General features: G+C 38.3%; 1 protein-coding gene across 3 annotated transcripts in view; it reads left to right on the top strand.

Annotated features, from left to right (window-relative positions):
- The window catches only part of LAMA2 (laminin subunit alpha 2), a 592,018-nt gene that overhangs the window by 544,581 nt on the left and 20,460 nt on the right, over positions 1 to 26,977 (top strand). Inside the window, exons 51-57 of one of the 3 annotated variants that reach the window (XM_084956505.1) lie at positions 6,350 to 6,488; positions 8,627 to 8,638; positions 11,271 to 11,391; positions 14,352 to 14,528; positions 17,601 to 17,749; positions 23,687 to 23,863; positions 24,097 to 24,268. In XM_084956505.1, coding sequence (XP_084812631.1) covers positions 6,350 to 6,488; positions 8,627 to 8,638; positions 11,271 to 11,391; positions 14,352 to 14,528; positions 17,601 to 17,749; positions 23,687 to 23,863; positions 24,097 to 24,268 — 947 coding nt within the window. Of the gene's footprint in view, positions 1 to 6,349; positions 6,497 to 8,626; positions 8,639 to 11,270; positions 11,392 to 14,351; positions 14,529 to 17,600; positions 17,750 to 23,686; positions 23,864 to 24,096; positions 24,269 to 26,977 lie in introns of all 3 variants that reach the window. The other 2 variants (XR_014803693.1, XM_084956512.1) reach the window with 2 other exon arrangements.

Below are 26,977 nucleotides of genomic sequence, written 5' to 3'. Positions count from 1 at the left end.
CGTGTAGAGATTTGTATAGCAGGCTAGGAATCTCAAAACAGAGATGCTTTGAAGTCAAACCCAGAGGTCAGCCCCCAGGGGAGTACCCTGAGGTACAAGTTGAGGAGTTCTATAGATGAAAATCACCTTTGGGCAATTCAGAGCTATCAATGTTGTGTGAAATCTTTGAGGCCTCAGGGAGCATAAAAAAGCATCCTACATGGTTTTCCAACTGCTTTTCCATGGCAGCCTCTGAGTAACTCCTTGGTTTTGCATTTGTATAATAAATTGGAATACTGCTGCCTGTATGCATTGTTTCCAAGTAAGAGAGGCACGGGCACATTTGCCTATTAGAGGCTCTGCACAGTCGTTAAAAAGAATATTTAACTCTGTTTGATCCAACATTTCCCAAACTTCTTTGATCACAGTAATGTTTCCATGACACACTAGCATTTTACTGAACACACTTTGGGAAATGTTTTGGTAACTACAGCAAAATCTCTAGGCTACCAGGATGAATGTTGGCAGAAAATTATCAGATGAGGCTGGAGAGATAACAGCCATTTATAAAGGGCATTATGAGCTAAACTAATCGGTTTCAACTCTTCCTGAAAGCTATAGGGAACTTCTAAGAGTTTTAATCAAGAGTGTGGCACCATCAGATTTGTGCTCTAGTAAAGTTTCTCTAGCAACCCCCTGGAGGGTAGATTGGTGACAATTTCAGATGCTACTGCACTCTTCAGGAAAGCCACAGAAAGAGCTAGGAGAATGAAAGTATGAGAATGGATAGGAAAGAATGGAGTTGAAAGATATTAAGTTATTTTATTTTATTTTATTTTATTTTATTTTTTGTCTTTTGTCTTTATAGGGCCACACCCACAGCATATGGAGGTTCCCAGGCTAGGTGTCTAAACGGAGCTCTAGCTGCCGGCCTATGCCAGAGCCACAGCAATGCAGAATCTGAGCCTCATTCGCAACCTACACCACAGCTCACAGCAGTGCTGGATCCTTAACCCACTGAGCGAGGCCAGGGATCAAACCCGTAACCTCGTCAGATTCGTTTCCACTGAGCCATAAATGGGACTCCAATATTAAGCATTTTTGAATTGAGGAACTTTATGATATACTCAATGTGGAGACTAAGTTGGTTTTCTTAAAAGGAAATCAAAAATTGTTCCTTTTTTTTTTTTCTTAAAATAACAAAGAATATGTCAGTGCCATTTTTGAAGCTATTGGATACAGGAAAAAGCATAGCTTTTTTAGAAAAGATGCTGAGTTCTATTTTGGACATATTGTATGAAAGGTACTCTTAGTATCTTCTTCTTTTTTTTTTTTTTAACATCCATACCCAAGGCATATGGAAGTTTGTAGGCCAGGGATTGAATCTGAGACACAGCTGTTATCTACACCAAAGCTGTGGCAACTCCAGATCTTTTAACCCACCATGCTGGGCTGGAGATGGAACCCTTGCCTCCACAGCAACCAGAGTTACTGTAGTTGGATTCTTTTTTTAATCTTTTTTTTTTAATAATGATTTTTATTTTTTCCATTATTGTTGGTTTACAGTGTTCTGTCCATTTCTCCTGTATAGCAAAGTGACCCAGTCACACATATACAGTTGGATTCTTAACCCACTGTGCCATGGTGGGAACTCCCTACTCTTAGTATCTTTAGAAACCTGGAGAAGCTGTGTAACTGACAGGCAGTTAGTTCTGTGTACCTGAGGATGAGTGGAAGAATTAGAGTTCTAATGGGAGAAATGGATAGTTACAGATCATCATCATGCTTTAAAGAGTTGTAGCTGAATAAGGATGAGGAAAAACCAAACAGTAATATCTACAATAAGATGACGCAAAACAAACAGCAGTATTGAAGCAGTATAACAAAGGAAGACCCCACAAAGGGAATTGGAAGAAAATAATCAGAGAAAAGAGAAATAAGAAAGGTAGATTTCACAAAATTAAACTGGAGGCAGAGTGACCAATTAGGTATGGTAATTGTTCAGGCAGGAAGTGAATGATGGCTTGAAGTAAGAGTTTCAGTGGGATTTGACACAATGCAAAATGAATCCACAGTGTGATACCACTATACAGTGACTAAAATATCTAAAGTTAAAAAGGCTGAACATACCCAGGGCCAGCAAGGAAGTGGGGCAAGTGGAACTCTTATACACTGCTGACGAGGATATAAAATGGTACAGCCACATTGGAAAACAGGTAGGCAGTTTCTTAAAAGGTTAAATATAGACCTGTCATATGAACCAGCACATGTCTCCTATGTATTCACCCAAGACACGTGAAAACACATATCCATAGAGACTTGCACCAAAAGATTAATAATACCTTTATTTGTGATACTCAAATAATTTTTAAATAATTACAAAAAAAACCCTCAAACTTCCATCAACAGGTGAACGGATATACAGATTGTTCCACACAATGGAATACTATGGCACAGTGGGTTAAGGACCCAGTATTGTCTCTGCAGTGGCTTAGGTCACTGCTGAGATGCAGATTTGACCCCCAGCCCAGGCGTGGGTTAAGGATCCGGCATTGCCACAGCTATGGCATAGGTCACAGCTGTGGCTCATATTCAGTCCCTGGCCTAGGATCTTCAATATGCTGTGGGTACAACCAAAAAAATAGTAATAATGAACTATTAATATGCACACAAAATGGATTCATAACAAAATCATTTTTCTCAGTAAAACAAGGCAGACAAAAAAGTACATTTACATAAAGTTATGTAGAAAATACAAAATAACATACAGTCGCAGAAAGCAGATAGAGGATATTTGTGGATTAGGTTTTGTAGGGAGGGGCAAGAAGGAAGCATGAAAAAGAGGCACAAGGAAACTTTTGGGCTGATGGATATGTTCATTTTCTTGATTGTGATGGTTTCAGGATGTATTGAGATCTCAAAACTTGCAAAATCATACATCTGAAACATGAAAAATTATACTATGTCAATTTTACTTTGATAAAACAGGGTTGTTTTTTTTTTAAAAATAGAACAGAGATTAGAGTTATTTAGGAGATGAACTTAGGCTGTTGATTGATAAGACGTGGAAGGGTAAGGAGAAAGGGTGACTCTCAAATTTAGGAGATTGGTGGGGGTTCATAGTGCCATGAAATAAAATAGATAATACAGATGTGGGAGTAAAAACATGACCATTTTAATTTGGAATATCAACTGGGAAAGTGTGTAGTGACTTACCTGTTGAATATGGATTTTTAGGCAAAAATCAGGTCACGAAGTATATATATTTCTGAATTGTCAATATATCAATATGTCTAGTAAGTGGATGTAAACTTGAGGTTACCCAGATAGCTGAAGCCTGAAACGTGGCCAAATGAAAGGACTTTGAGGAACGTCAACATTTCACAAATGTGCAAAGAAATAGTTCCCCAGGGAAGGAGAGCGGGAATGAGGTTGGAAAGGCAAGAGAAGCTGAAGAAGAAGAAGTTGGCATTATGGAAGCCAAAAGAGGGAAATTCTAGAAAAAAGGAAATTTTAACCCCTAATACTGCATAGATGTGAACTAGGATGAGGACCAAAGGACCTCTGGTTTGGTTATAGGGAGGTCACTGGATTTCAGCAAGATCAGAATCCATGGAGTCATGGGATAGGAATTCAAGTAAGGCCATTGCTCCTTCTCAGATACCAGATTCATTGTTTTACATGAGTTATTCTCTGATTTGTAAGAGCACCATCCCTTGAAATTCAAATACACTCCTTCAGCATCCCCATTTCCCTAAAGAGTTAGTACAACTACGGTCACTAATAGAAGGGAGTGTGCCCTCTCCCCCTAAATGCATTGATATGGACACAAGATGATCACTTAGGGTTCAGTGGACTAAAAGAAAAGAATTACCAAAGTAAAAGCAACTCCTTTATAACTCAGCATTGATTATAAAGTAACGGTTAAGCCCCTATTCTGTGTCTCTTATTTCCCTGCTTACCCATAAATGGTGTCTGAACTCATCAACTCTAAAATGTTATGTTAGTAGCTCTTCTGTAAGAGGTAGAAATAGGACGAGACATAAAAGCAAGTGTTAGCAGGAGTTCCCGTCGTGGCGCAGTGGTTAATGAATCCAACTAGGAACCATGAGGTTGCGGGTTCGATCCCTGCTCTTGCTCAATGGGTTAAGGATCTGGCATTGCCGTGAGCTGTGGTGTAGGTCGCAGACGTGGCTCAGATCCTGATTTGCTGTGGCTCTGGCGTAGGCCGGTGGCTACAGCTCCGATTCAACCCCTAGCCTGGGAACCTCCATATGCCGCGAGAGCAGCCCAAGAGATGGCAGAGAGAGAGAGAGAGAGAGAGAGAGAGAGGGAGAGAGAGAGAGAGAGAGAGAGAGAAAGAAAGAAAGAAAGAAAGAAAGAAAGAAAGAAAGAAAGAAAGAAAGAAAGAAAGAAAGAGAGAGAAAGAAAGAAAGAAAGAAAAGCAAGTGTTAGCATTCCATAGCAGAAGTCCCTTCATTGCTATCCCTCATGAAGGACAGGGTACAGCCCTCCCTTTAAATCAGTAAAAAATATGTCATTCTATGTCTTTCCCCCAAGGGCCAGTGAGTTTCAGTTCAATTGCCTTCCTGCTCTTTAATCAGTTTTTCTTAGAATGATTTCTAAGAATGCATATATTCACTCAAGGATAAGGAAGAAAACTACCTTCAGTCACTGGCTTGCCTGCGATAGACAGAATCTCATTTTCACAGACACCATTAAAATACACACCAGTTCTGTAGAAGAAAAGGCTATTTTCATGTTCCAGTCAACAGCCTCATATGGTAACTTTGCTGATCAGATAAAAAGGAATATGTATGAAAAAGTTTTTAAAACAGTTTTATAATTTTTTTTTAATTTTACCCACCAATCTGGCCAAAAAGAAGGGTGTATGCAATATTAATATGTGCTAGAAAGTAATTAAATTTTAAATCTTAACTTGCTGGATATTTCTTAATTGAGTATTTTTGAGGTGTTTTTGGCTGTTGATTTTTGCAAAATTCTGCTTTGAGGATTTGAGGTGTTAATAGGTTTGGGTGTTTTACTTTGGTCATTTTTTTATAAGGCAATTATGTTTGGTGTTATTAAAGACACTTCCTTTCGGAATGGAAGGACTGCAGATCACAATGGAATTTTCAAGTTTGATATTTCTCTTTGTTTTTCAAAAGATAATGACTTGAGAGAAAATAATAATATTCCAAGGTCAAACAAACTTGGGGAATACTTTTTGCTCTAGGTCCCTCTTCTGGAGCAATACATTACATAGTAGCACATTGAAAGATTTGAGCAGCCATGAAATTAATATATATGTTTAATTTTGCTTAACCCAGTGTTATATTTATTTGACTCAGGAACATCCAGGAAACTAGTGCTCCAAAGAATAAACATTTAGAAATGCCCTTATATTACATTGGTTAAAGTGACCATTTTTAGACCCTTGCTAATTCAGATCCTATATCAGGCAAAGATTTAGAGGTCAAATTTGTCATGTTAATGAACCAATGCCTCAATATGCATCAAAGGTCCAAAATATATGAAGTAGTTAAAGGCTGGGCTCAGGCAAATATTATGGTGAGAAAGCACATAATTCAGAAAGAGCCTAGCTTGACTCTTAAGAATGAAGAGGGTAAAATCAATGAGATAAAGGGTTCCCATTTGCTCTGAACAAAGCAGGTTAAACAAAGAGCCTCTCTTCTTTCCTTTTACCTTTCTATTTCTGGATTCTTATCCTTAGAACATTAGAAATACCTTTAGAGACCCAAGGGGAAAGCAGTAAGGCATGAAGATTGTACCTTCCTCTCTTAAAACACTCAGCATCCCCCGTCTAAAATTTACAGTGGATGTGGATCCCATCATCTTGCAGAACCAAACATTCTCATTCTCTCCACTTCCATGCGCAACCATTTCACCTGCATCACTTTGTGCATGAGCCTAAATCCCAGGACTTCTGTGGATACTGAAATTTACAGAAGGAACCACAAGTTCTGTATATTTCTAATTAATAATCTAATTTCTAATTCAATAGTTATCAACATTAGTTGTCTTTCTTTTCTAATTCTTATCTATATTATGGAAAACTATGTCAATTGGTTCTCTGCTCTCGATCTAATCTTTCTTTTAACTTGATTGGTTTGTCTTCGCTGGTGTTCAGGCTGTAATTTTCATGCTTCCTTTGCAGATAGTTTAACAATGTATTTCATTGATGTTGTTTCTGCAATTATTAAATAGTCGTATATAGTACAAGTGCTTGAGAAAGTCAATGTTAATTTGAGAATTAAATTACATTGGTTATTAAGTAATAGTGATGATATAGATATGGGTGGATACTGCTCAAATAAAATGTTTAACTTTCTCTTTCTTTGATTGACAGCCAACATATCCATTGTCGACATAGATACTAACCAGGAGGAGACCATAGCAACTACATCTCCTGGAAATAACTTCGGTCTTGACTTGAAAGCAGATGATAAGATATACTTTGGTGGTCTGCCAACTCTGAGGAACTTGAGGTAATTTAGTATATATTTAAACCTAAGGATTACGTTTTAATTAAAAGGCCAGTCTGCTCACTGGAGTTTTGAAGATAATTATAACAAGAATGCCACAGGCTGCAGAAAAGCCTAATCAAAAAAATCATGGTGTTAGACGAACACCAGGCTTTAAACACCAAAGACTGATTTGATATCTTTGTTGAAGAGATGTATAGGAATCACTGTTTCCCTTATAGTCACCAGATGAAAAGAATTATCAAAGTTATTAAAGATGGAAACTAGAGTTGAATGTGGATCTTATAATTGCCATTCTCCTTGCACATTCACTGGGGATAAAGGCACACTGATACTCCTTAGTGTTCTGAAAATTAGTCAGTGTATCAGGATACCCTGTTTTATGGCTAAACACAAATGTGATAATGGTATATTGGAACTTTCCCATATGCTGGATGTTAAAGGGATATTTGTTATCCTTGTGCCCCTGTTAATATTTTTTTTAAATTTCATGTATGTTTTTTAGATAGTAGGATGAAGAGAGATATGTAGCTCATAGATTAGTTAGTTCCAAAAATTACCCCTAGCCTGGGAACCTCCATATGCCGCGGGAGCGGCCCAAGAAACAGCAAAAAGACAAAAATAAATAAATAAATAAATAAATAAATACAAGTAACTAAAAAGTGTCAGAAAATATTTCATGTGGTATTCCAATAATTTACTACTGGTTGTAAAGCAGTTTAAAACAAATGAAAGTTATGGAGTATTTGGTGCTCAATAAATGTTAATTGAAGCTAATTAGAATGGGATGAATTGATTTTGCTAAGCCATAAGAGTTTACTATAAATACAGACCACCATGCTTTTAATTTTTTTGTTTGTCTGTTAGTTTGTTAGCTTTTGATGGTTACAGAAGTCCTATCCAGTTATTTCTACTCTAAAAAGACACCTTGTAATTAGAGGGCTCTCAGAAAAACTGAAAAATGTGGTGGTCAGTTATTTTCCTATTTCTCGCATGAGCAGTCGAACTTCACTCTTATTTTATGGTAGCTAGTATGCAGACTGAGGTTTGCTCTTCCCTCTGTACCTAAACTCATAAGCCAGGCACTTGTCTAATTACCAGTCTATGAAGGGTATAAGTCGATACCCCTTCACGGTGCAGATAAAGTGGCTCTGCGTTTGTCTACATGATAATATATTTGGGTTAGGAATATAGATTTAAAGTGGTCAGAAAAATCCCTGCAGGTCAGATGTATTTGAATAGTGACATAATTATTACGCCAAAATCTGTTGATTCATTCAGCAGGTGTTTGAGGAGCATTAACTGTGTTCCAGGCACTATTTAAATATTAGGTATCCAGCAAGCTGTTCAAGTCTAAGATATACTTTGCAAGGTCATTAAGTTCTCTATGAGTAAATTAAACGTGGCCAAAATAAATCTGTCCGAAGGTAGTTTCATTTATTCTCGTGATGATGTGGTTTTGATTACCATAAAGTGATTTTTAGGAATTATCTACAAATGTGTATATGTTAACTTCATTGAGATGGGGTTATACATTAGTTTGTAGACTGCATACCTAATGAGTCTTTGTCACCAGTGTATTTTTACTTTCACAGTATGCATTTCATAATTATAGTATTTCTATGGCAAGGCATATTATTTCAAAACAATCTTTAGACATATATTTGTGACTAATCAAGGAGCCATGATGCATTCTTAGTTAGCTGTACTTTTGCCCGCAGACAGGATCTTAATATGATAAAATACAAGAGATGTGGTGAATGTGAATTATTTTTATATATATTAAGTTCAAATTAAGTTCAAAGATGCAATAAGCTCTCCTTAGCTATTCATGAATACCACAGAGGAGCAACATTTATGCACTTTCCCATTCATAAGATTGATAAATATGACTATTTTAAATTCAATTTCAAAATAACATTTTCCAAGGGTATAGTGTGGGAGATGGTCACCATTGGATTCTATTTTTACTGCAATCAAGGGTCTATGTCTGTTTTCTTTTCTGTTGGTATTTTGTATTCCTTTCCTTTATAGATCTCTGCGAAATGCTTTTTTTAAGATTTATGATTAAATTTTATTGTTTTACTAAATGAAAACATAATTGTAAGTAAATCATTTTTTTTCTCTCCCCTTTGACCTAGTATGAAAGCAAGGTAAAATTTAAATTTATGCATGCCTCTTCAAGTGCACGTGTTGGATAAATGTGGCTTCTTAGATAAAGCAGTGATGCAGACGCAAAGTGACACCTATGCAGCTTTATTCATAGTACATTTCATGAGCAAGCAATGCATTCTGAGATAGTTCGCATACTGCCCTTTGCTTACAAAAATGCTGCTGCTTACCCACCGTCAACTAGGCTGCTCTTTGACTTGTTTCACCAACCATGATGACATATTTGCTCTGCCCACGCACAGTGCCCCCTGGTGCACACATGCAGGAGCACACATGCTAAGGGCAGCTGGTCAGGTTTATGGGCACAGATCTAGTCCAGACAGTCTGTTGGGTTGAACCTCAGACGTTGATATCTCTGGTACCATACTGTCTGCTGTGCTCCCAAATGCTTATTACTGCCTGGTTGCTTTTTGCAAGCCTGCAAATATGCAAATGTTTACACAGCCCTTGCACCTCTTGGCAAAGCTGCTTCCTTATTGCTGTTTTTGTTTAGAATGTAGCTGTGGAGCCAGATAAAAGGAATCTCTCGAAATACTATAGGTAAACCAAGTGTTTGCATTAATGATGAGGAAGTTTGTAGACAGGCATCCTAGCTTCTCAGGAGCATTTTAATTCTTATTTGCAAACAGGCGGCATTAGACTGAAAGTTGTAAGCAGCAGGCCAGGTCTCTGTAAGTGGCTGGTCAAACCTAGGGATATTCAAGATTGGTATGCTCTGGCTAGAGCTATAGCCTAGTGCTTTGATAGTTCAGAACCTGACTGTGCCCGATTTGTGGAAAGGAGATAATGAAGCTGAACTGATCCAAGAAATTTTTAGAGCAAAGTCTAGGCTTTCAATGAAAATACATGCTAATAAAACTCTGGAATGACACTGGGTAGCTTTGTGATTTTGCCTCTGAGGCAAACAGAGGAAACAGAGCCTGTGGTTACCATTAGGAGTCTGATCACCACATGTGATTACTTATCCCCTGTGATTTTCATAATGTCGAGCTTGCTAAATCATTGTGTTTTGAAATGATTCTTTGTATTTCCCTGAAACAGTGAACTGTATAACTTGTAGGAGTGATTTATTTTAGCGATAAGACCTCTGAAAAAGTTGTGATAAACCAGTCTTCCTCTAAATGAAAACATGGACTCAAATGAACACTGAGAATGAAGTTCATCCATTTCCTTCACGTTATACATGACAAATATAAGCAAGATTCTCACCCTCCAGTTGGCATGTTTTTGGTAATAACCAGCTGACTAAACAGAAGGGGGAGACCTTGAGAACAAGTGGAAATGATCAAAGCAAATAAAGCAGTCCCAGAAAGAGAAAAACAGAACAAATCCACAGCATGACATAAATCACCTGATACACATTAGCAAGGTCTTACTTTTCTTTCCTACCTGTTTGTCCTCATGCCCTATGGTTTTTATTACGACAAAAAAGGGAATCCTGCCATCGTGGGACAGTGAGGAGAATCATTATGCAAATAAGTATTATATCTTGGTGTTGACTGGACAGTTTTTAGTGACGCTTATTAATACCAAAAAAATTAAGTCTTACTTTTTCTATTGCTGTTGATCTGCACTATTCAGTATGGTAGCCACCGTGGCTATTTGACTAGCCATGGTGGCTATTGAACTTTAATTTAAAGAAAATTAAATAACAATAAAAATTCAATTTCTCACTTGCACAAGCTACTTTTCAAGTACCGATACCCACATATGGCTAGTAACTACTGATTTGGACAGTGAAGAAAAAATATTTCCATCTTCACAGAAAGTGAAAGAGATGTCATCACCATTAACATCCTGCTAGCTTATTTATTGAGCACCTACTGTATGCTAGCAGGTTTATCCCTTTTTAAGAAGTAATGAACAAAGAGTAAACATTCAAGTGTCATTTGGTTATAGAAGCCATTTTTGACCTGTTAGAAAAATTAAATGTACATCATTTGGTTTGGGTTGCTTTATTTTGTTACTGCTCCAATACAGAATAAGGGCTTTGGAGTCAATCTGTAAATTTAAAGTATCTTTTTTTAGGCTGTGTAATCCAAAAGAATATTTCTCAGGTTTTGTTTTACTTAAAATCTTTAAAGAAAAATATGGCATTATCTTTTTCTTCAGCAACTTCCCCCCCACCCAAAAAAAAGTCTCAGTGACAGAAATGTTATCTTTTTGAAATAAATGTTTCTAGATTTTTTTCCAATTTTCATCAAGATTTTATTTAACTGTTTTGATAGGTAGTTTGATTATGCTTTCCTATACAAGTGTCTGCTCTTTGGTTGGAAAAAAATGAAACACATTTTATTATGCATATGGAATATTTAATAAGAAGTCAGTTAATTCCTGGACCTTGTATTTAAATGCAATAGGTGAGATTATTTTTTAAAAGAAGAACTACATAAAAACTCCTCCTGCAGGATGGTGCTAATATCAACTTACCTAACCTATAGATAATGGAAGCATAGTTTGCTGGGTACATGTGTGCACGTGTACACAGTTGGAGAGACATAGGCCTGCCTCTGTATCTGCTTGCTCCATACAGCCTGCATTCCGTAGTCTCAGACACTATCCTGCCATTGCCCTAATGATGTTTCTTTTGTTTCCCATTTAACTTTTCAACAGGCCAGAAGTAAATTTGAAGAAATATTCTGGCTGCCTCAAAGATATTGAAATTTCAAGAACTCCATATAATATACTTAGCAGCCCTGATTATGTGGGAGTTACCAAAGGATGTTCGCTGGAGGTTGGTCTCTTCTTAATGCTTTCCTAAACGAATTCACTTCAGATTTCACTTCCTTAGTTTGAATCTCTTACAGGGGCCCATCCTTGAGAATACATTTTAAATTCCTATGGACCCTCGTCTTAGCTATGCATAAATGATGACGCAAGATTGAAGTACTTTTATAAATTACCATGATCAACTAAACTTGGGAAAATGGTATTCTAAAGACCTAAAATTGTGAACCATTTGCCCACCCCTACAGCACTTCGTAGCATGTATTTTTAATCTTTTTTGTGATTCTCTCTTCCTTTCCAACACTACTTTTCTCTTTCCCTCATTTTTTGTCATCTATTTCAGGTTTACGTTATCTTCATGTATTTTATATAGCTTTATTATCAGCCCTTAATTTTTTTTCTGGAATGTGTTAGGTTCACACAAATAGCAAGTATTAGTTTACATCATAATCGTTGGTTCATAGCATGTTGGCCACAGCTTAGAAGTCAAACCTCCATTTATTTGAAAATGGCACATAGCGGAAACCATCCATAAAGACCTGGCTTTGACAGGACTGCAGAGTCCCCTGTTATCAGGTCTCTACAGGATCTTTTCTTTGTTGCCAGAGCAGCACAGCCGCCCCCTGATTCCACTTGACTGTTCTGCACTGACTTTCCAGAGAGGCCGATCCATAGGAGAGAGAAGCACAGGTCACAGCTCTGCTGTCTTATAATATCTAGAATCAAGAGCCAACAGTCATCAGCAAATATGAATAAAAGTTTCAGAGGAATTCTTAAAGCGATGAGTTTGTTGAAAAAAGAAAATATTAAATATATCATAGTTACAAATTTTTAATTACCCTGATATGACACTATTCATTTTAGCTGCTTCCTCCAGTTAAAATTATTTTAAAGCATTGCAATGGAAAATGAAGAGATTTGGAGAAAAAGAAAAATTAAATCTCCAGTGAGCCAAGAGGCTTAAAGGTTGGAACAGAACTTTCAGCATCTTCATCTGGCCTATTTACAGTTTGCAACTTGGAATTAGCCATACACATCCACCCTGAGAAGCTTGGGAATAAGGAAGAAGTATATACAGAAATAGATCACTGAAAATCTATACTGATCTCTTAAAGTTTTACTGAGTTTTTTTTTTTTACTATTTTAATTTTTATTTTTTAATAAATTTTATTGGCATATAGGTGACTTATAATGTTGTGTTTGTTTCAGGTGTATAGCAAAGTGCATCAGCCATACATCAACCTATATGTCATTCTTTTTCAGATTCTTTCTACATATAGGCTATCACAGAGTATGGAATAGATTTCCCTGAGCTATTATATGGTGGATCCTTGTTAACTATTGATATTGTATCTATGCCAATCCCAACCTCCCAGTCCATCCCTCCTCCCAGCATTTCCCCTTTGGTAACCTTAGTTTGGTTTCATAATCTTTGTGTCTGTTTCTATTTTGTGAGTAAGTTCTTTTGTATAATTTCTTATTAGATTCCGCACGTTAGTGTTCTCATATGATGTTTGTCTTTGTCTGTCTTGCTTCACTCAGTGTGATAATCTCTGGGTCCATCCAGAGATGCAAATGGCATTATCTGCTGCAAAGGGCATTATTTCATTCTTTTTTATGGTTACCGAGAGTTTTAATCTTCCAAAGCCTAATTCTCATCCACATGCAAAAGACATACATGAGGAAAATTTTCTAGAAAATGAATGGCCTATATACATGGAAACGATGGTTCTGTAAGAGCACTTTTCAAAAACCAGGAATTATTTGCAACCAAAATATAAAGCATAAATTTCTACATTTGATCAGTACTGAAGAGCCTGTGCAGTAGTTAGATTTGAACTATCTAAAATTCTATGGTTTGAAAATTGGAATTGAAAACAGTTTATACCTTTTACAACACCATGTCCTTTAACTGGACCTGAAACACCATCATGGGGAGGAAATGTCCTGCATTAAAGGATTCCTAGTTTTCACTCCAGCAATCCAGGACTTAATTAAAATGAGTGCTTCAAGCACTCTCAATGCCCAGCTACATAAGCTTGCTTAAATAAATCCTAGCACATTCATTCAATGGGATGACCTCTTGCCATTAAAAGTGAGGATGAGATCTGTGTTTACGGACAGAGAGATATTCCCCACATATGCAGTGAGAAAAAATTACAAATGCATATGCCTGCGGTGCTTCAGTTTAAATAACAGAGGGGAGAAAAGAGGAAGAGGGCAAGGTTGTAAAAGATAAAATGAGTGAATGAATGCATGTCTTCATGAATGAATAGATTGTAAAAAGCCATGTGCTTCTACACAGCTTCGGCGGGGAGGGTGATTTTGACTTTCTCCCTTTTGCACTGTGTTACCATCTAAAATGTTACTGTTTTAATTCTGTTATCAGCCAGGACAAGGATACTATTTTCATTTTGAGAAGAAAGCTGGGCTATGAAATGTTGATGTATTTATTTTTAAGATTTAGATTGTGTCTGATTTTTTTAAGCATTCCTCCAGGATGTATGTATACATTTGATAGCACTGAACCTCTTTACCTTGGGCTCATATCTGAGGAAGCATGAACACAGAGACCAGGATCATACTCAGCTCTAAAACACAACCAATTACAGGGCACTCAAGGGATTAATGAGAGTGTTTTCAAGGGAGACTTAGCAAGAGAGATTTAAACCAAAAGAAAATGTTCTCCCTTAATGATAATGTTTTGTATTTTAAATCAAAAGTTCTAGAATAAAAGCAGAGGCCAGAATTTTTATCTTAACCCAAACTGCTCAGAAAATTCAAATTTACAGCCGGAAAGAGTATTTCTTCAGTTGCTCTTCAGCTCTCTGTGTAACTGTGAGTTGTCATGCATTCTAAAATGACAGCGCATTTCATAGGGATATGGTGTGCATTGAGAAGGATGAGCAAGATGGACAAATTAATTTAACTTTTTATTTCAAATGCTTTCTTTCCTTTTACCCAAAGAATGTTTACACAGTTAGCTTCCCCAAGCCTGGTTTTGTGGAGCTGTCCCCTGTGCCGATTGATGTAGGAACAGAAATCAACCTGTCCTTCAGCACCAAGAATGAGTCCGGGATCATTCTCTTGGGAAGTGGAGGGACACCGGCACCACCTAGGAGGAAACGAAGGCAGACTGGACAGGTACCCTCACACCTGGTTAATAATGCGTTTTCCCTAATGCTTATATCAAACAGTTATTTTATAAAGAGACTCAGGTGAGGCATTTAGGGCTCGTAAATTGTTATTATATTTTTTCATTTGTATCATTTATTTCCACTATCATCTTAGAACAATTATCTCCACTGGGATTTTCCTGTTGGTCGGTTCTAGGTGCAGACACACTTGTGTTTACATCCATATTTCGTATGGGTTTTGCGTATATAAAGAGAGAAAACTTAAAATATATTCAAATTGTACTAATTTTCTCTTGTCTCTAAGTCCAATTTCCTAGCCAGATCTGTAGATAACCAGCTGGGGTCCCCTAAATTTAAATTTAGATTCCCTTAGGGTCAGTTTCCCCCTTTCACTAGCGAGGGTGGTACAGTCTGTTGGAGCCTAGCCTGCTCCACCTCTCTGGACTCAGAGAAGGCGGAGAATGGACCTGGGCAGGAGCAGGCAAATGGAGCACAACTTACACAAGCATGGACAACCGTGACAGTAAAATGACATTAAGATCAAACCTACACAGTGTCTGCTTTGTAGGGTTGTGAACTTCAATTTTCATACCCCCAGCCATTGGATTCTGTTAAAAGCTCTCTCTTAGTTGTCCAGATCTAGGCATCATGGGTCTTTACTGTATTGATATTCCTCCAATACTTCCAGTCACCTTTTTAAAGATACTCATTCTTCCACTTCATTTAGTTTTCCTCAGTGAAAGAGTTCTTAGGCATTACCTACCTGGCCAAAGCATAGAGTGCTTTATTAGTATGTCCTTTATAAATATGTATGCATCTTTGTAAATCAGGTTGTATTATTTATGATTGTGTTTTTTAAAGTCACTGTTAGCATTTATAATTTAGTAATTGATAATGTTATCTAATAATATTATTCTCCTGCCAAGAAATAAAGGCTAAACAAATACAATTGACCCTTGAACAACATGTGTTTGAACTGCACAGGTCCACTTACAGTCAGGTTTTATTCAGCAGTAAATATGATAGAGCTACATGATCTGAGGTTGGTTGAAACTGAGGATGCACGATATCCAGTAAGGAGAAGCTGCATATAGGGAAGGCCGACTATAATTGTACTTGAATTTCCAACTGGAAGAAGGGTTAGTGCCCCATGTTATTCTAAGTCAGGTCCACTTATAATCAGGTTTTATTCAGCAGTAAATATGACAGAGCTACATGATCTGAGGTTAGTTGAAAATGAGGATGCACCATCCAGTATGGAGAAGCTGCATATAGGGAAGGCCAACTATAATTATACTCGAATTTCCAACTGTAAGAAGGGTTAGTGGCCCATGTTATTCTAAGTCAACTGTATTGGCAAATAAAATGCAAAGATGTATAACCATGAGTAACTTGCATTATCTCAGGAATATGAATATCTAGAAGAAAATGTAAAAGGATAACCTTTGACCTTAGAGAAGAAAAGAAGTTCTTTGGGAAGAAAAAAAACCAAAAAGTATGTTTTGGAGGTTAGAGGGAAAATGGTATTTTAGCTCCATTATTACTGCACATAATAAGCATTGAATAAATATAAAATATATTCTTTTAATTCTGTTGTCTTTTAATACTAAAAAATAAAATTTTTTTCTCACTGTTGTAAGTGATAAGATAATTATAAGGTCAAACATTATGAAATGTCCACTAAAGGATATTTGTTTCCTAGGTCACAGTCAAATAATTAAGCACCACCTATCAGTTTCAGATTTGTCCTCATCACAACTGAATAAATGGACTTGAATCATCAACTTTCAGGATAGTTCCTAAAATAAAACATGTTCCCATGAAAATAAAATGAGAAAATATTAAGTACTATAGTACAAAGTAAATTATAAATAACATGCTAATGTTTTAACATTTTAATGATAATGCTCTTTAGGTTTTTAAAATCTCATAGTGCTACCTGAGAGAAGAACCAATGTTAATTAGTTCATGTCTTGTAAAATCAATACTGGTTGAGGCAACATACTTTATTTTTCAAAGCTACCAGTTGTGGTGTTTTATGATCATGTTTTGCTAAAGGGATTTGAGACATCAATCAGTTAAAAAAATTCTAACTGAGTGAGTAGTTGGCAGTTGCCCCTTGGATGGTTGGCAAGCAGTAATCCAGATCCTCTGGCCATTTTATGTTGGACACACAGCTGCATAGATGATTGTGTCAATTATTGGAGACATTATGACATTTGATTGAAGCCATCTTGGCCACCTCAGGTGACTCCTGGAGGACCAAGTGACCATCTTGTAGCAGGTGCCCCCATGCTCCTCAAGAGAAGAAGCATGCCTGGTATCAGGGACTGCTTTCAGGCTCCCTGGGGTTCATAATCTGATCTCAAGAGCATACTGGTTGCTATAGTAACAGTGGCCAGAGGAAAGCAGTTGTGTTTGTGGATGAAAAATTGTCTTCCTTCCTTCTAAATGTGGGAGACAAGTTACATGTTAGTGATAGCAAAATTATCCCACCAGCCAAGAGAACAAATTGAAATTTAAACACTCAAAATGCCACGAGGAGTTCTCATGTGGCACAGCAGGCTAAGGATCCAATGCTATCACTGCTGTGGCTTTGGGTCGCTACTGTGGTGGGGGTTGGACCCCTGGCCAGGAAACTTCCACATGCCACAGACATGGCCAAAAAAAAAAAAAAAAAAAATTGCTATGAGATTGGGAATCAGACCTGATTTCCAGAAGCACACTATCCACTTTTGAAAATAAGGGAGAGGGATTTTATTGACACCCTTCGTTTCCTGATGGCTTTTGTGAGTTAGAAGCCCAATGCAAGCACAGCTGTTACTTTCAGCATCACAAATCTGCTTCCCAGAGACTGCTAAATTATTGTATCCACTTTCCACATCGTCTAACAAGCAAAAATGGTAAATGATTAAAAAGCCATTTCCAGCGGCTTTAATTATTCTATTTCAGAAAATATTGAGTCTTAACTTCTCAGGTAAGATCTCAGAATGGATGAATCCGCAGTTCTTGTCTGGGAACTAAGCTAAGTCATAGATGAGACCCCTCTTTAATCTTCAGTAACCATTTGCTCTTGCAGGCCTATTACGCGATATTCCTGAACAAGGGCCGTCTGGAAGTGCATCTCTCCACAGGGGCACGAACAATGAGGAAAATTGTCGTCAAACCAGAGCCAAGTCTGTTTCATGATGGGAGAGAACATTCTGTTCATGTGGAGAGAACTCGAGGGTAACAATAGTTCTAGCGACTGACTGTACTGTCCTAACTAACACCAGCTCCTTTGCTCGCCTTGGTCGTTCACCGGACCTTTGTGTGCATGAACATAGGGTGCATTGCAAAACTATCAAGTGGTTTAATTTCATCGTCTTTGTGTTTCATACTCCAGGAACCTCATTTACCTTGACCCTTGCCGGTTTGATTCTTAACGTTTTTGTGCTGGGCGGGTCTCTTCACCACCTTTGGAAAAACCAAATGCTGGTTCTGAAGCTCTAGATAAGACACATCTCTCTCTGTACCTCTCAACTACTCCTTCTCAAATAAAGGATGCAATAGCGAGATGCACAGACTAGCCCTGCCGGAGCCAGCAGCCCTTGGCAGTTGCTGTTGCATTCAGGTTCCAAAGCAGTTATGGCAGCTGCTTAGAAATCTGTCACAGATGCAGAGCGTGGAAGCAGCTGCAGGGCCTGCAGAGCACTGTTCCGTGCGTGCCTCGTCCCTGGCCCCGCCAAGGTGTACAGGGCTTCGGGAGGGTACAGACTGGGGGAGAGAAGGGAGAGAAGATCCCTATCTTGCCATCCGAGCTGGGAGGCTGCCTCTCTGCCCATCCACCAGAGCACTTGCTTCACAGCCCTGAGTCCAGGAATTGTCTATTAGTGTTATAAGCTTGATTTCTCATTTCTTCAGAAGGCCACAGTACTGTATACTGACTTTATTGGGGAAGTCCTTTGTATTTATCATCAAAATGTTGTATGACAACTCAGAGAAGTAATTAGATTAGAAGAACAATTAGAGAAAAAGAAAACAGAAGCCCGGAGACTTCAGACCTCCCAACCAGCAATCCATTTATTAGACTGAAGGCATAGAAGAGAGCTGGAAATCAAATTTGATGAGATCTCAAGACACAGAGAATACTTTTAAATACAACAAGAGTATGAATGTGTAGCAAAAGTTCAAGTCAGCAGATGCGATTCTGTACTTAAAGACCTCGATTTTCTAATCATCCTCTTGTGTGCATAATTGTTTAAATAAGTAATGAGAATGTCTTGTCTTCTAAGTAAGCCATGGAGCTTTCCTTGGTTCTTTTTGTGTATGTGTATGGAGCATTAGGTTGTGGGCTGAACTGATACTAAGCATTTTTGCAGGGCACCTATTAACTGAGATGTTTAGAAACTATGATTAAGACAAATAAGGGATCAATATTTGGACAAACTAAGAACTTTTACTAATCTTGTAGGCACATATTGCAGTCATGGTCTCTGAAGAGAAATTCAAACTGAATTTTTGTATTTGTGTCTTAGGGAATGCTCTAGAATACTTATTTACATGTCTTCTAGACTAGAGGTCAGATCCTTTGCCAAATTTTTGTCCTTCTCCTTATAGCAAAGACTTTTAAAGTCTCTAAACTTTAAATAATTGTGTTAAGCAAATGCAGATTTGAGAAATATAGCCAACTGAAAAATCATCCAAAGTATGTTTCTTTGTAGAGAAAAGATTTGGACATTCCCAGGTGCATTATGATGTTATGCTAAGGTGTCCTTTTAACAGGTGTCTCTTCAAGAAGGGAATTATGCCAACTTCACAGCTGTTGGCCATCAATCCAACCTTTATTTGATTAAGCTCAGTGTATATAGTACATCACTGAAAACTGGTCATTCAGTTAATTGGCCATATAAACAAACAGTTCTGCCACTTGCTGTTAATTAAAGGATAATGTATTGGACATATTAGTGTGTTGTCACTGCACTCTGTGGCAAAGCAAGAACTGATTTGCTACCTTAACGCCTCATTCAACCCTGTAAGGTCAAAATACAGTCATCACCTATCCTTTAAGCAAGTGCTTCAATTAACTGATGAACCAGAGATCATTAATGACCCTAGGAATCCACCCAAATGCTTCTTTCCAATTCCATGGCATGCTGTGTTTCAAATACTCAACAAAGATCATGTCCTTGAGTTGTTCTAAATGTATGTGAGATCTGTATTCAAATCCTTTCATCACAGATGAGGAAGTATTAACTAAATTGCCCCAAATCACATAGCTAGTATATAACAGAGAGGGTATTTAAACCCGGATATACCTGACTTTAACATCTCCATCTGTGCTTGCCAGCTATTTATTCTTTCCCTTTTTGTGACCTCAAAGATTTGTATTACTTCATCTTGATTATGACACTCTTATTAATGTGAAAATATTTGCTTTCTTACAACCCTATTTAAACTATTAATGTCAATTGTCATTTCTTTTCTTAAAATCCTGGATAAAATGATAATTTTGGTATCACCTCATAAAATCAATAGATTTTTACCTAATTGAGAGGCAGACTTTTCAATATTACTCTTGCCTTTTTCTCTCACCCTCTGCCTCTCTTTACCCCTCTTCCTTCATTCTCTCTCCTTTTCTACCCCCTCCTCTGCACAAAAATTTTACTTCCTTCATTTTGATAGATAATTCCCTGGCACTCCAGTGACCTCTGCCTTATAACTATTCTGCCCTCTGATCCTCTTCCTGGAGTCTACCTAAGTGGCCAGGAATTCTAACTGAACAAAAACATTAAACCCTAAGAGCTGGACTAGAAACCTATACAAGTAGGTGTTCTCCTCTGGGAAAGCATTCTTCAAACAGGTACAAATTGAAGCCAAAGACCACAAAGTTGGATTAGATATTTGAGGACTACTTTGAGATTTCCAGAATGGGATCATGATTTGGACTCTGCAATCCAAATAATTCTTTCTTATCATCCAAAATATATTCAGAAATTTTCAGATTTTTGTTTCTCGTGTAAATTGTAAATATCAAGGCACTTTTCTTAATTTTTTTACTACATATGTGGTTTATTTGGTGGTGGTTTGAAATAAAATCTTAGATCAATATTCCATGCAAATAAGAATTAGAATGTAATTAATAAAATATTTAATTGTAAAACTCAAAGAATCAACTATTGAAAGTTTAAGGAAATACAGGTAACCTATCACAATACCAATAGTAATGTAGTGATTCTTATAAAGCTCAGTAAAGAGTTTTTTAATAAATACTTTTTAAAAAAAAGAAACACACCAGAATCACATAGGACACGTAGGTAATATCCCCTTTACAAAGAACTGGGTAAATGACCTAGGTTTGATGCTCCTAGGATATAAAATACAAGCTGGATTCAGCTCTAGTCTTCTAGCAATGCCCTTATTAAGAAATACAGCCTCAGCGCAATGCCGTAGTGAACGTCTTCCGTGGTTCAAAGTAGGTGTTTTTAATCCTCATTTACAAATGAGTAAAATGAGACTGAACAAGATTAAATAACTGCCCCAAGGTCACACAGCTAGTAAACTTCCATACTAGTACTTAATTCCACCCTGTTCCTTCTGAAAGCTCGGCGTTCATTCTTATCTCCACTGTGTGAACTAGTAGGAAAGGACCATTGTTTTGGACCTTGGGGCAGAACCAGACTAGAGAGTCTATATCAGAAGGAGGAGGGCCTCTGGATCTTTAAAAGTTCTAATCAAAACCAGAGATTTTCTCTGCCTGGACAATCTTTAATAGTGGCTTGGACCTTTCATTAAAACCCTTAGGAACCCTGCTATATCATATTAGTAAGAGGTCATGATTTTGGATAGACAGCAGTGGGTGACAGCTTAAAGTGAGATCTTAATTCTCTGCCCAGGAATTGAACCTGGACAGCCTGGATGAAAACCAGGAATCCTAGCCACTAGACTAGCTAGAGGTTGAACACCAAATTGCCCTGATTCTTGCCCCCTGTTGAAAGCAAGAATGTTTCAAGGAGGCAAAAACTGTAAAAATAGAATAAAGTTTATTAGAAACACAGTACAACGTGTGGAAGAGCACATAGAGAATTAGTCCATTTATCTAAGACAGAAATGAAGCAGAGATACACCTCCAAAGGACTGAGGGTGGAGCAAGCCAGAGAGGTGATTTAAACCATTTATATAGGAGGGTTCTTCTGGGTCTTTGTCTCCTCTAGCCAATTATCTTGTTTTATCTTTTGCACTTGACCAGACCCAGGGCCCTCCCCTGATCTGCATGTGCATCTTTTGGCCAAGTCGGATTCCAAAGCAAAGCCTGGTGGGAAGGTTATCTAGACTTATTATGGCCTGGAGCCTCCTCCCTTTCTGACCCAGTGGAGTCTCTCTGCACATGCGTAGTTGGTGTCTCCCTGACCCTGAGGATGCAGAGTATGTGACCTCTTTGTTCTTCTTTTTTTTTTTTTTTTTTTTTTTTTGGTCTTTTTAGGACCACACCCATGGCATATGGAGGTTCCCGGGCTAGGGGTCCAGTCAGAGCTGCAGCTGCTGGCCTACACCACAGCCACAGCAACACCAGATCCAAGCCGCATCTGCGACCTAAACTACAGTTCAAGGCAACACCGGGTCCTTAACCCACTGAGCAAGACCAGGGATCCAACCTGCATCCTCATGAATGAATACTGGTCAGGTTCGTTTCCACTGAGCCATGACAGGAACTCAGCCCCTCTTTTGATCGTGTCATTACCGCTGTTTAACAGTTCACAGAAGACGAGTACCAGTTATTTGCCTTATGCCTGTAGTTATTTCTATCTTGAAGTATAGATAGGAGGCTGGTTGTAAATGTCCTGAAGCCCATCCATCTCCTGCCCAGAAAGTGTAAATAAGAGGCTAGTTGCAAATATCTATCATGGAGCCCATCTGCTCTAGCCTCAGTTACTTTAAGCAAAAGAAAAAAAAAGAAGAAGTGTGATGGGTACTTCTCAGGGAGTCACTCATATCCAGGAGTGGTTTTCTAAAAGTTTTATAAAACCATCAACATTCTTAGTAATGAAATTGAACTCCTGAATTGTACTGATACAATCTTCCAGAGTTTGGCAAGAAAATTAATATATTATTTCCCTTATTTTGCCTTTGACACTAAATCCAACCTGCTCCCTCTATACCTCCTCAATAACGTTGAGCCACAACAATACTTATTTTTCGTTCCACTCTCTTACATTAAAATTGTCCCAAAGTGGGGCATTTGTTCGGTGCCATTTCAGAGCATCTTTGCCCTGGTTTATTATTTCTAATTCTACATGTGGTTTTCCTTCTTTATAAAATCAAGTAAAAGGCCATTTTTTTAGAACACGTTTCCACCTAAATTCTTGGGTTTTCTCCCCAGATGGGAAATAAGTTTTCAGTAATCCATTCATGATCCTGGGGCTGTTGACTAACACTTCTGACTAAGCCCCATGCTGACTATTGGGACCAAAGTTTAGTGCTTCTAGAACAAAAGAGAAAATGCCTTTGGTCGTTTTCATCATCGGAATTCTTTGTCTCCTGATTCTTTGCCCCAGGATCTACAGAGTGAATAGGTAGCATGAGGTTCTCAATTAGTCATGTGTTATCTCTCATAAGCAAATTAGGGAAATTAATGAAACAGCCACCCAGGAAAATCATTGCAAAGAACAATTAGCTTAGTGTTCTGGCCTGCCTCTTCTATTCAAGCCAGCAGCTACATTCTTTCTAAAACGTCCCGTAAGTGTTTGCTGTTGATTCCTGCAATCTAAGCTCTCAGGAGTACAGTTTGTCCCCTAGCAAGAAGATAATAGTTCGCACAAACCAAGAAATAAAGAGCCAGACAAAACGTAGCCCCATGCTGTGCTAAACCCACTGAGCTCGTATGATTAGACACTACTACCCAGTCCAGAAGCCTTCACTCTTCAGGCTCTGGTGTAAGGCCACCGTTGTCAACACCATGCCTAATGTTGCAGCTACACTGTTGCCTTGTTTCAGTAACCTCTCAGGGAGTGTTAACGAGCGAGGCAGAGGGACAAGATCCTGGGAAACAATATCGTTGACTTAGCGTGAAATTTGGCTTCCTTAAGAGCTACAGGAAGGAGGGATGAGGGATGGCAGGAAAGAGTTTGACTTCCGGTGGTTTTGGACTTTGTGTTTTTCACTTGTTTATTTTAAACGTTTTATCAGCATCTTTACTGTTCAAGTCGATGAAGACAGAAGGCATATGCAAAATCTGACAGTAGAACAGGCGATAGAAGTTAAAAAGCTTTTCATTGGAGGAGCCCCACCTGAATTCCAACCTCCCCCACTCAGAACTATTCCTTCTTTTGAAGGCTGTATCTGGAACCTTGTTATAAACTCTGTGTAAGTGAATCTTTTTGTTGCCTTTTTTTTTTTTGCATATACATGATCACTGTTGCATATACATGATCCAAAACCATGGGGGGAGGAAACAATGGGGATCTTTAAGTTAGAGATTTTTAATTGCACTGATGATCTTTAAAAGGGGAAGGGGCAGATTTGATGTGATCGTAAGGAAACAGGGCAGTGAAAATAAGAATAAGAGAAAATATTTCATTTTCATTCTATTCCCTTAGCCCTATGGACTTTGCACAGCCCGTGTCCTTCAAAAATGCAGACATCGGTCGCTGTGCCCATCAGAAACCCCCTGAGGATGAAGACGGAGTAGTTCCAGCTGAAACAATTGTCCAGCCAGAGCCAGGTCCCACCCCAGCCTTCCCTGTACCACCCACCCCAGTCCTGGCACATGTAAGTGATATATCCTATTGCTTTCTGGTTTTTTTTTCCTTTGGTCACATCAGAGGCATGTGGAAGTTCTTAGACCAGGGATCGAACCCACACCATGGCAGCAACCCGAGCCTCTGCAGTGACGGCGCTCGATCCTTAATGCACTGAGCCACGTGGGAACTCCACTGCTTTCTAGTTTTAATCCTGTGTTTTTCGTCATCGTTTTCAGAAGGAAGATTACTCAGGATATCTAGCATAATCTACTGCTATAATCAGAGGAAGGGTCACCTGTCTAGGAAAACCTATTCTCTTTACAGCTTCCTTGGATTACTTTTATTTACATGCCTGTTCTCCTTTCATTTTCCTGTGTATAAAATGGTATGTGTTTTTAGGTGAAAAGTCAGCACAGAAGTGTCTACAGAGTCAAGAGTAAAATCCACCTGTAATAGCACCACAGAGAGGCAACCATGTCTATTTTCAGTAGACCTCATATCATGTCTACAATTTAGTATTCTGTTTTTAAAAACTGGTAATACATAATTAAAACCGTTTCTAAACATCATGAAAATATGTGCATCTAATCTGATTACATCTATGTGTGCGTGTGAGGGAGAAATACAAAGTATTTCATAACACGGGAGATAGTGTATCCTTGATTAGACTATGAGTTCTAGAGTGAGACTGCTGTGTTCAAATCCCAGCACTCCAACCTACCAACTGTATGAATTTGAGAAAGCTACTTAGCTAATCTCTTCCCCTCAGTTTCCTCATCTGTGCAGTGAATATACTAATAATGTATATGTCAAAGAGTCATTATGAGGATTTTTTTTAAAAGTAACTTTTGGAGGAGGGATAAATTAGGAGGTTAGAATTAACATATAGGCACTACTACATATAAAAAAGATAGCCAACAAGGACTTACTGTATAGCACAGGGAACGATACTCAATATTTCAGAATAAGAGTTCCTGTCGTGGAGCAGCAGAAATGAATCCGACTAGGAACCATGAGGTTGCAGATTCGATCCCTGGCTACTCCGTGGGTTAAGGATCTGGTGTTGCCCTGAGCTGTGGTGTAGGTCACAGACAAGGCTCGGATCTGGCGTTGCTGTGGCTCTGGCGTAGGCCAGCAGCTATAGCTCTGATTAGACCCCTAGCCAGGGAACCTCCATATACTGCAGGTGCAGCCCTAAAAAGACAAAAAAGACAAAAAAAAATAGGTAATAATCTATAAGGGAAAAGGATCTGAAAAAGAATAGATATAGATACAGATGTGTATATGAATCGCTGTGCTGTACCTGAAACTAACACGATATTTTAAGTCAATTATACCTCAGTTAACTATATATATATAAATTGTTTGTTAGATGCCTAATATTTTCTAAGCATTTAATAAATGGCATAATTACTATATAATAATGATCATAATGCCTGCTTTTAACAATTTCCATTCAATATTATGTGTAGTTTTCCTAGCAGCTGTGCAAAATATATACCTATGTACTGTCATCCTACCTTGAGTTAATGAGAATTAGACAGCCTAAGGAATACACCCAACACAGTCAGCAAATGGCAGGATAGGAATTTTGATCCAGTAGGTCTGAGTGTACAGTCTGAATCTTTATCACTGCAGCACTTTGTCTTTACAATGTATTCTGTGTCTTCCTCACTGAGGACCACTTGGAGTGTTTCCAGTTTTTCGCCTTTAGAAGCTAATTCTGATGAGCACCTCTGTACATCATTGTTTTTGATGATTTTAAATTAGAGTCTTGGAGTTCCCATCGTGGTGCAGTGGTTAATGAATACGACTAGGAACCATGAGGTTGCAGGTTCGATCCCTGACCTTGCTCAGTGGGTTAAGGATCCGGCATTGCCATGAGTTGTGGTGTAGGTTGGGAGATGCAGCTCGGATCCCACATTGCTGTGGCTCTGGCGCAGACTGGCAGCTATAGCTCCGATTCAACCCCTAGCCTGGGAACTTCCACATGCCTCGGGAGTGGCCCTAGAAAAGGCAAAAAAAGACACACACACACAAAAAAATAGAGTCTTAAGTGGGTAATTATGCAGCCAAATAAAGAATATACCTGAGGTTCTCAACATGTAGATCTGCATTGCGTTTTCCAAAGGTTATGCCAGTTTATATTCTCACCATCAAAAATCTCCCTATGCCCTTGACAGCACATGGACCAAATTTATACAGGCCAGTGGACGGGTGGAACATGTTGTCTTGAGTGCCGATTTTGAAAACTCTTGAACATTTGGTTCTCTGCCTTAGTTTTCATGATGGAATTGGTTGTTCTGCAGAGCCGTGTGCTCCTTGTCACTAGAGATATTTATGAGATGAGAAGCCAAATAATCATCATTTAGGAAAACTGGCCATTTATTCCAAGCATACCTTCCTCCACATAGGATTATTTTAAGAATCAAATGAGATAATGTATGTGGAAGTTCTTTGAAAATTGTAAGAAGTGTGCACACACATAGATATTGTGAGGAATCCCTGCATTTACCAAGGAACAAGTGTGTGTATCCAGTACTCTGCTGGATGGTGCTCAGGTATTTCGTTGGCTTCCCACAGCTCTTCATTGTTTTATGTGTGCTTATTTATATACTTGGAAATATTGTGATCATGGAAGAAAATACCTATGATCACACAACCTAAGGAAAGGCCATCAGTCCTGTGGGGATCTGTTCAAGTTGATTTTCTCCTAAGACATTACTGAGATCTGCCA

The sequence above is a fragment of the Sus scrofa genome, chromosome 1 (genome assembly GCF_054392235.1).
Source record: "Sus scrofa isolate SSC_HxYL_T2T_F1_AM1 chromosome 1, Sscrofa_HxYL_maternal_Yorkshire_Landrace_v2.0, whole genome shotgun sequence".
Lineage (NCBI taxonomy): Eukaryota > Metazoa > Chordata > Mammalia > Artiodactyla > Suidae > Sus > Sus scrofa.
The sequence above is the reverse complement of the archived record's forward strand: the minus strand, read 5'-3'. Positions and strand labels throughout refer to the sequence as shown.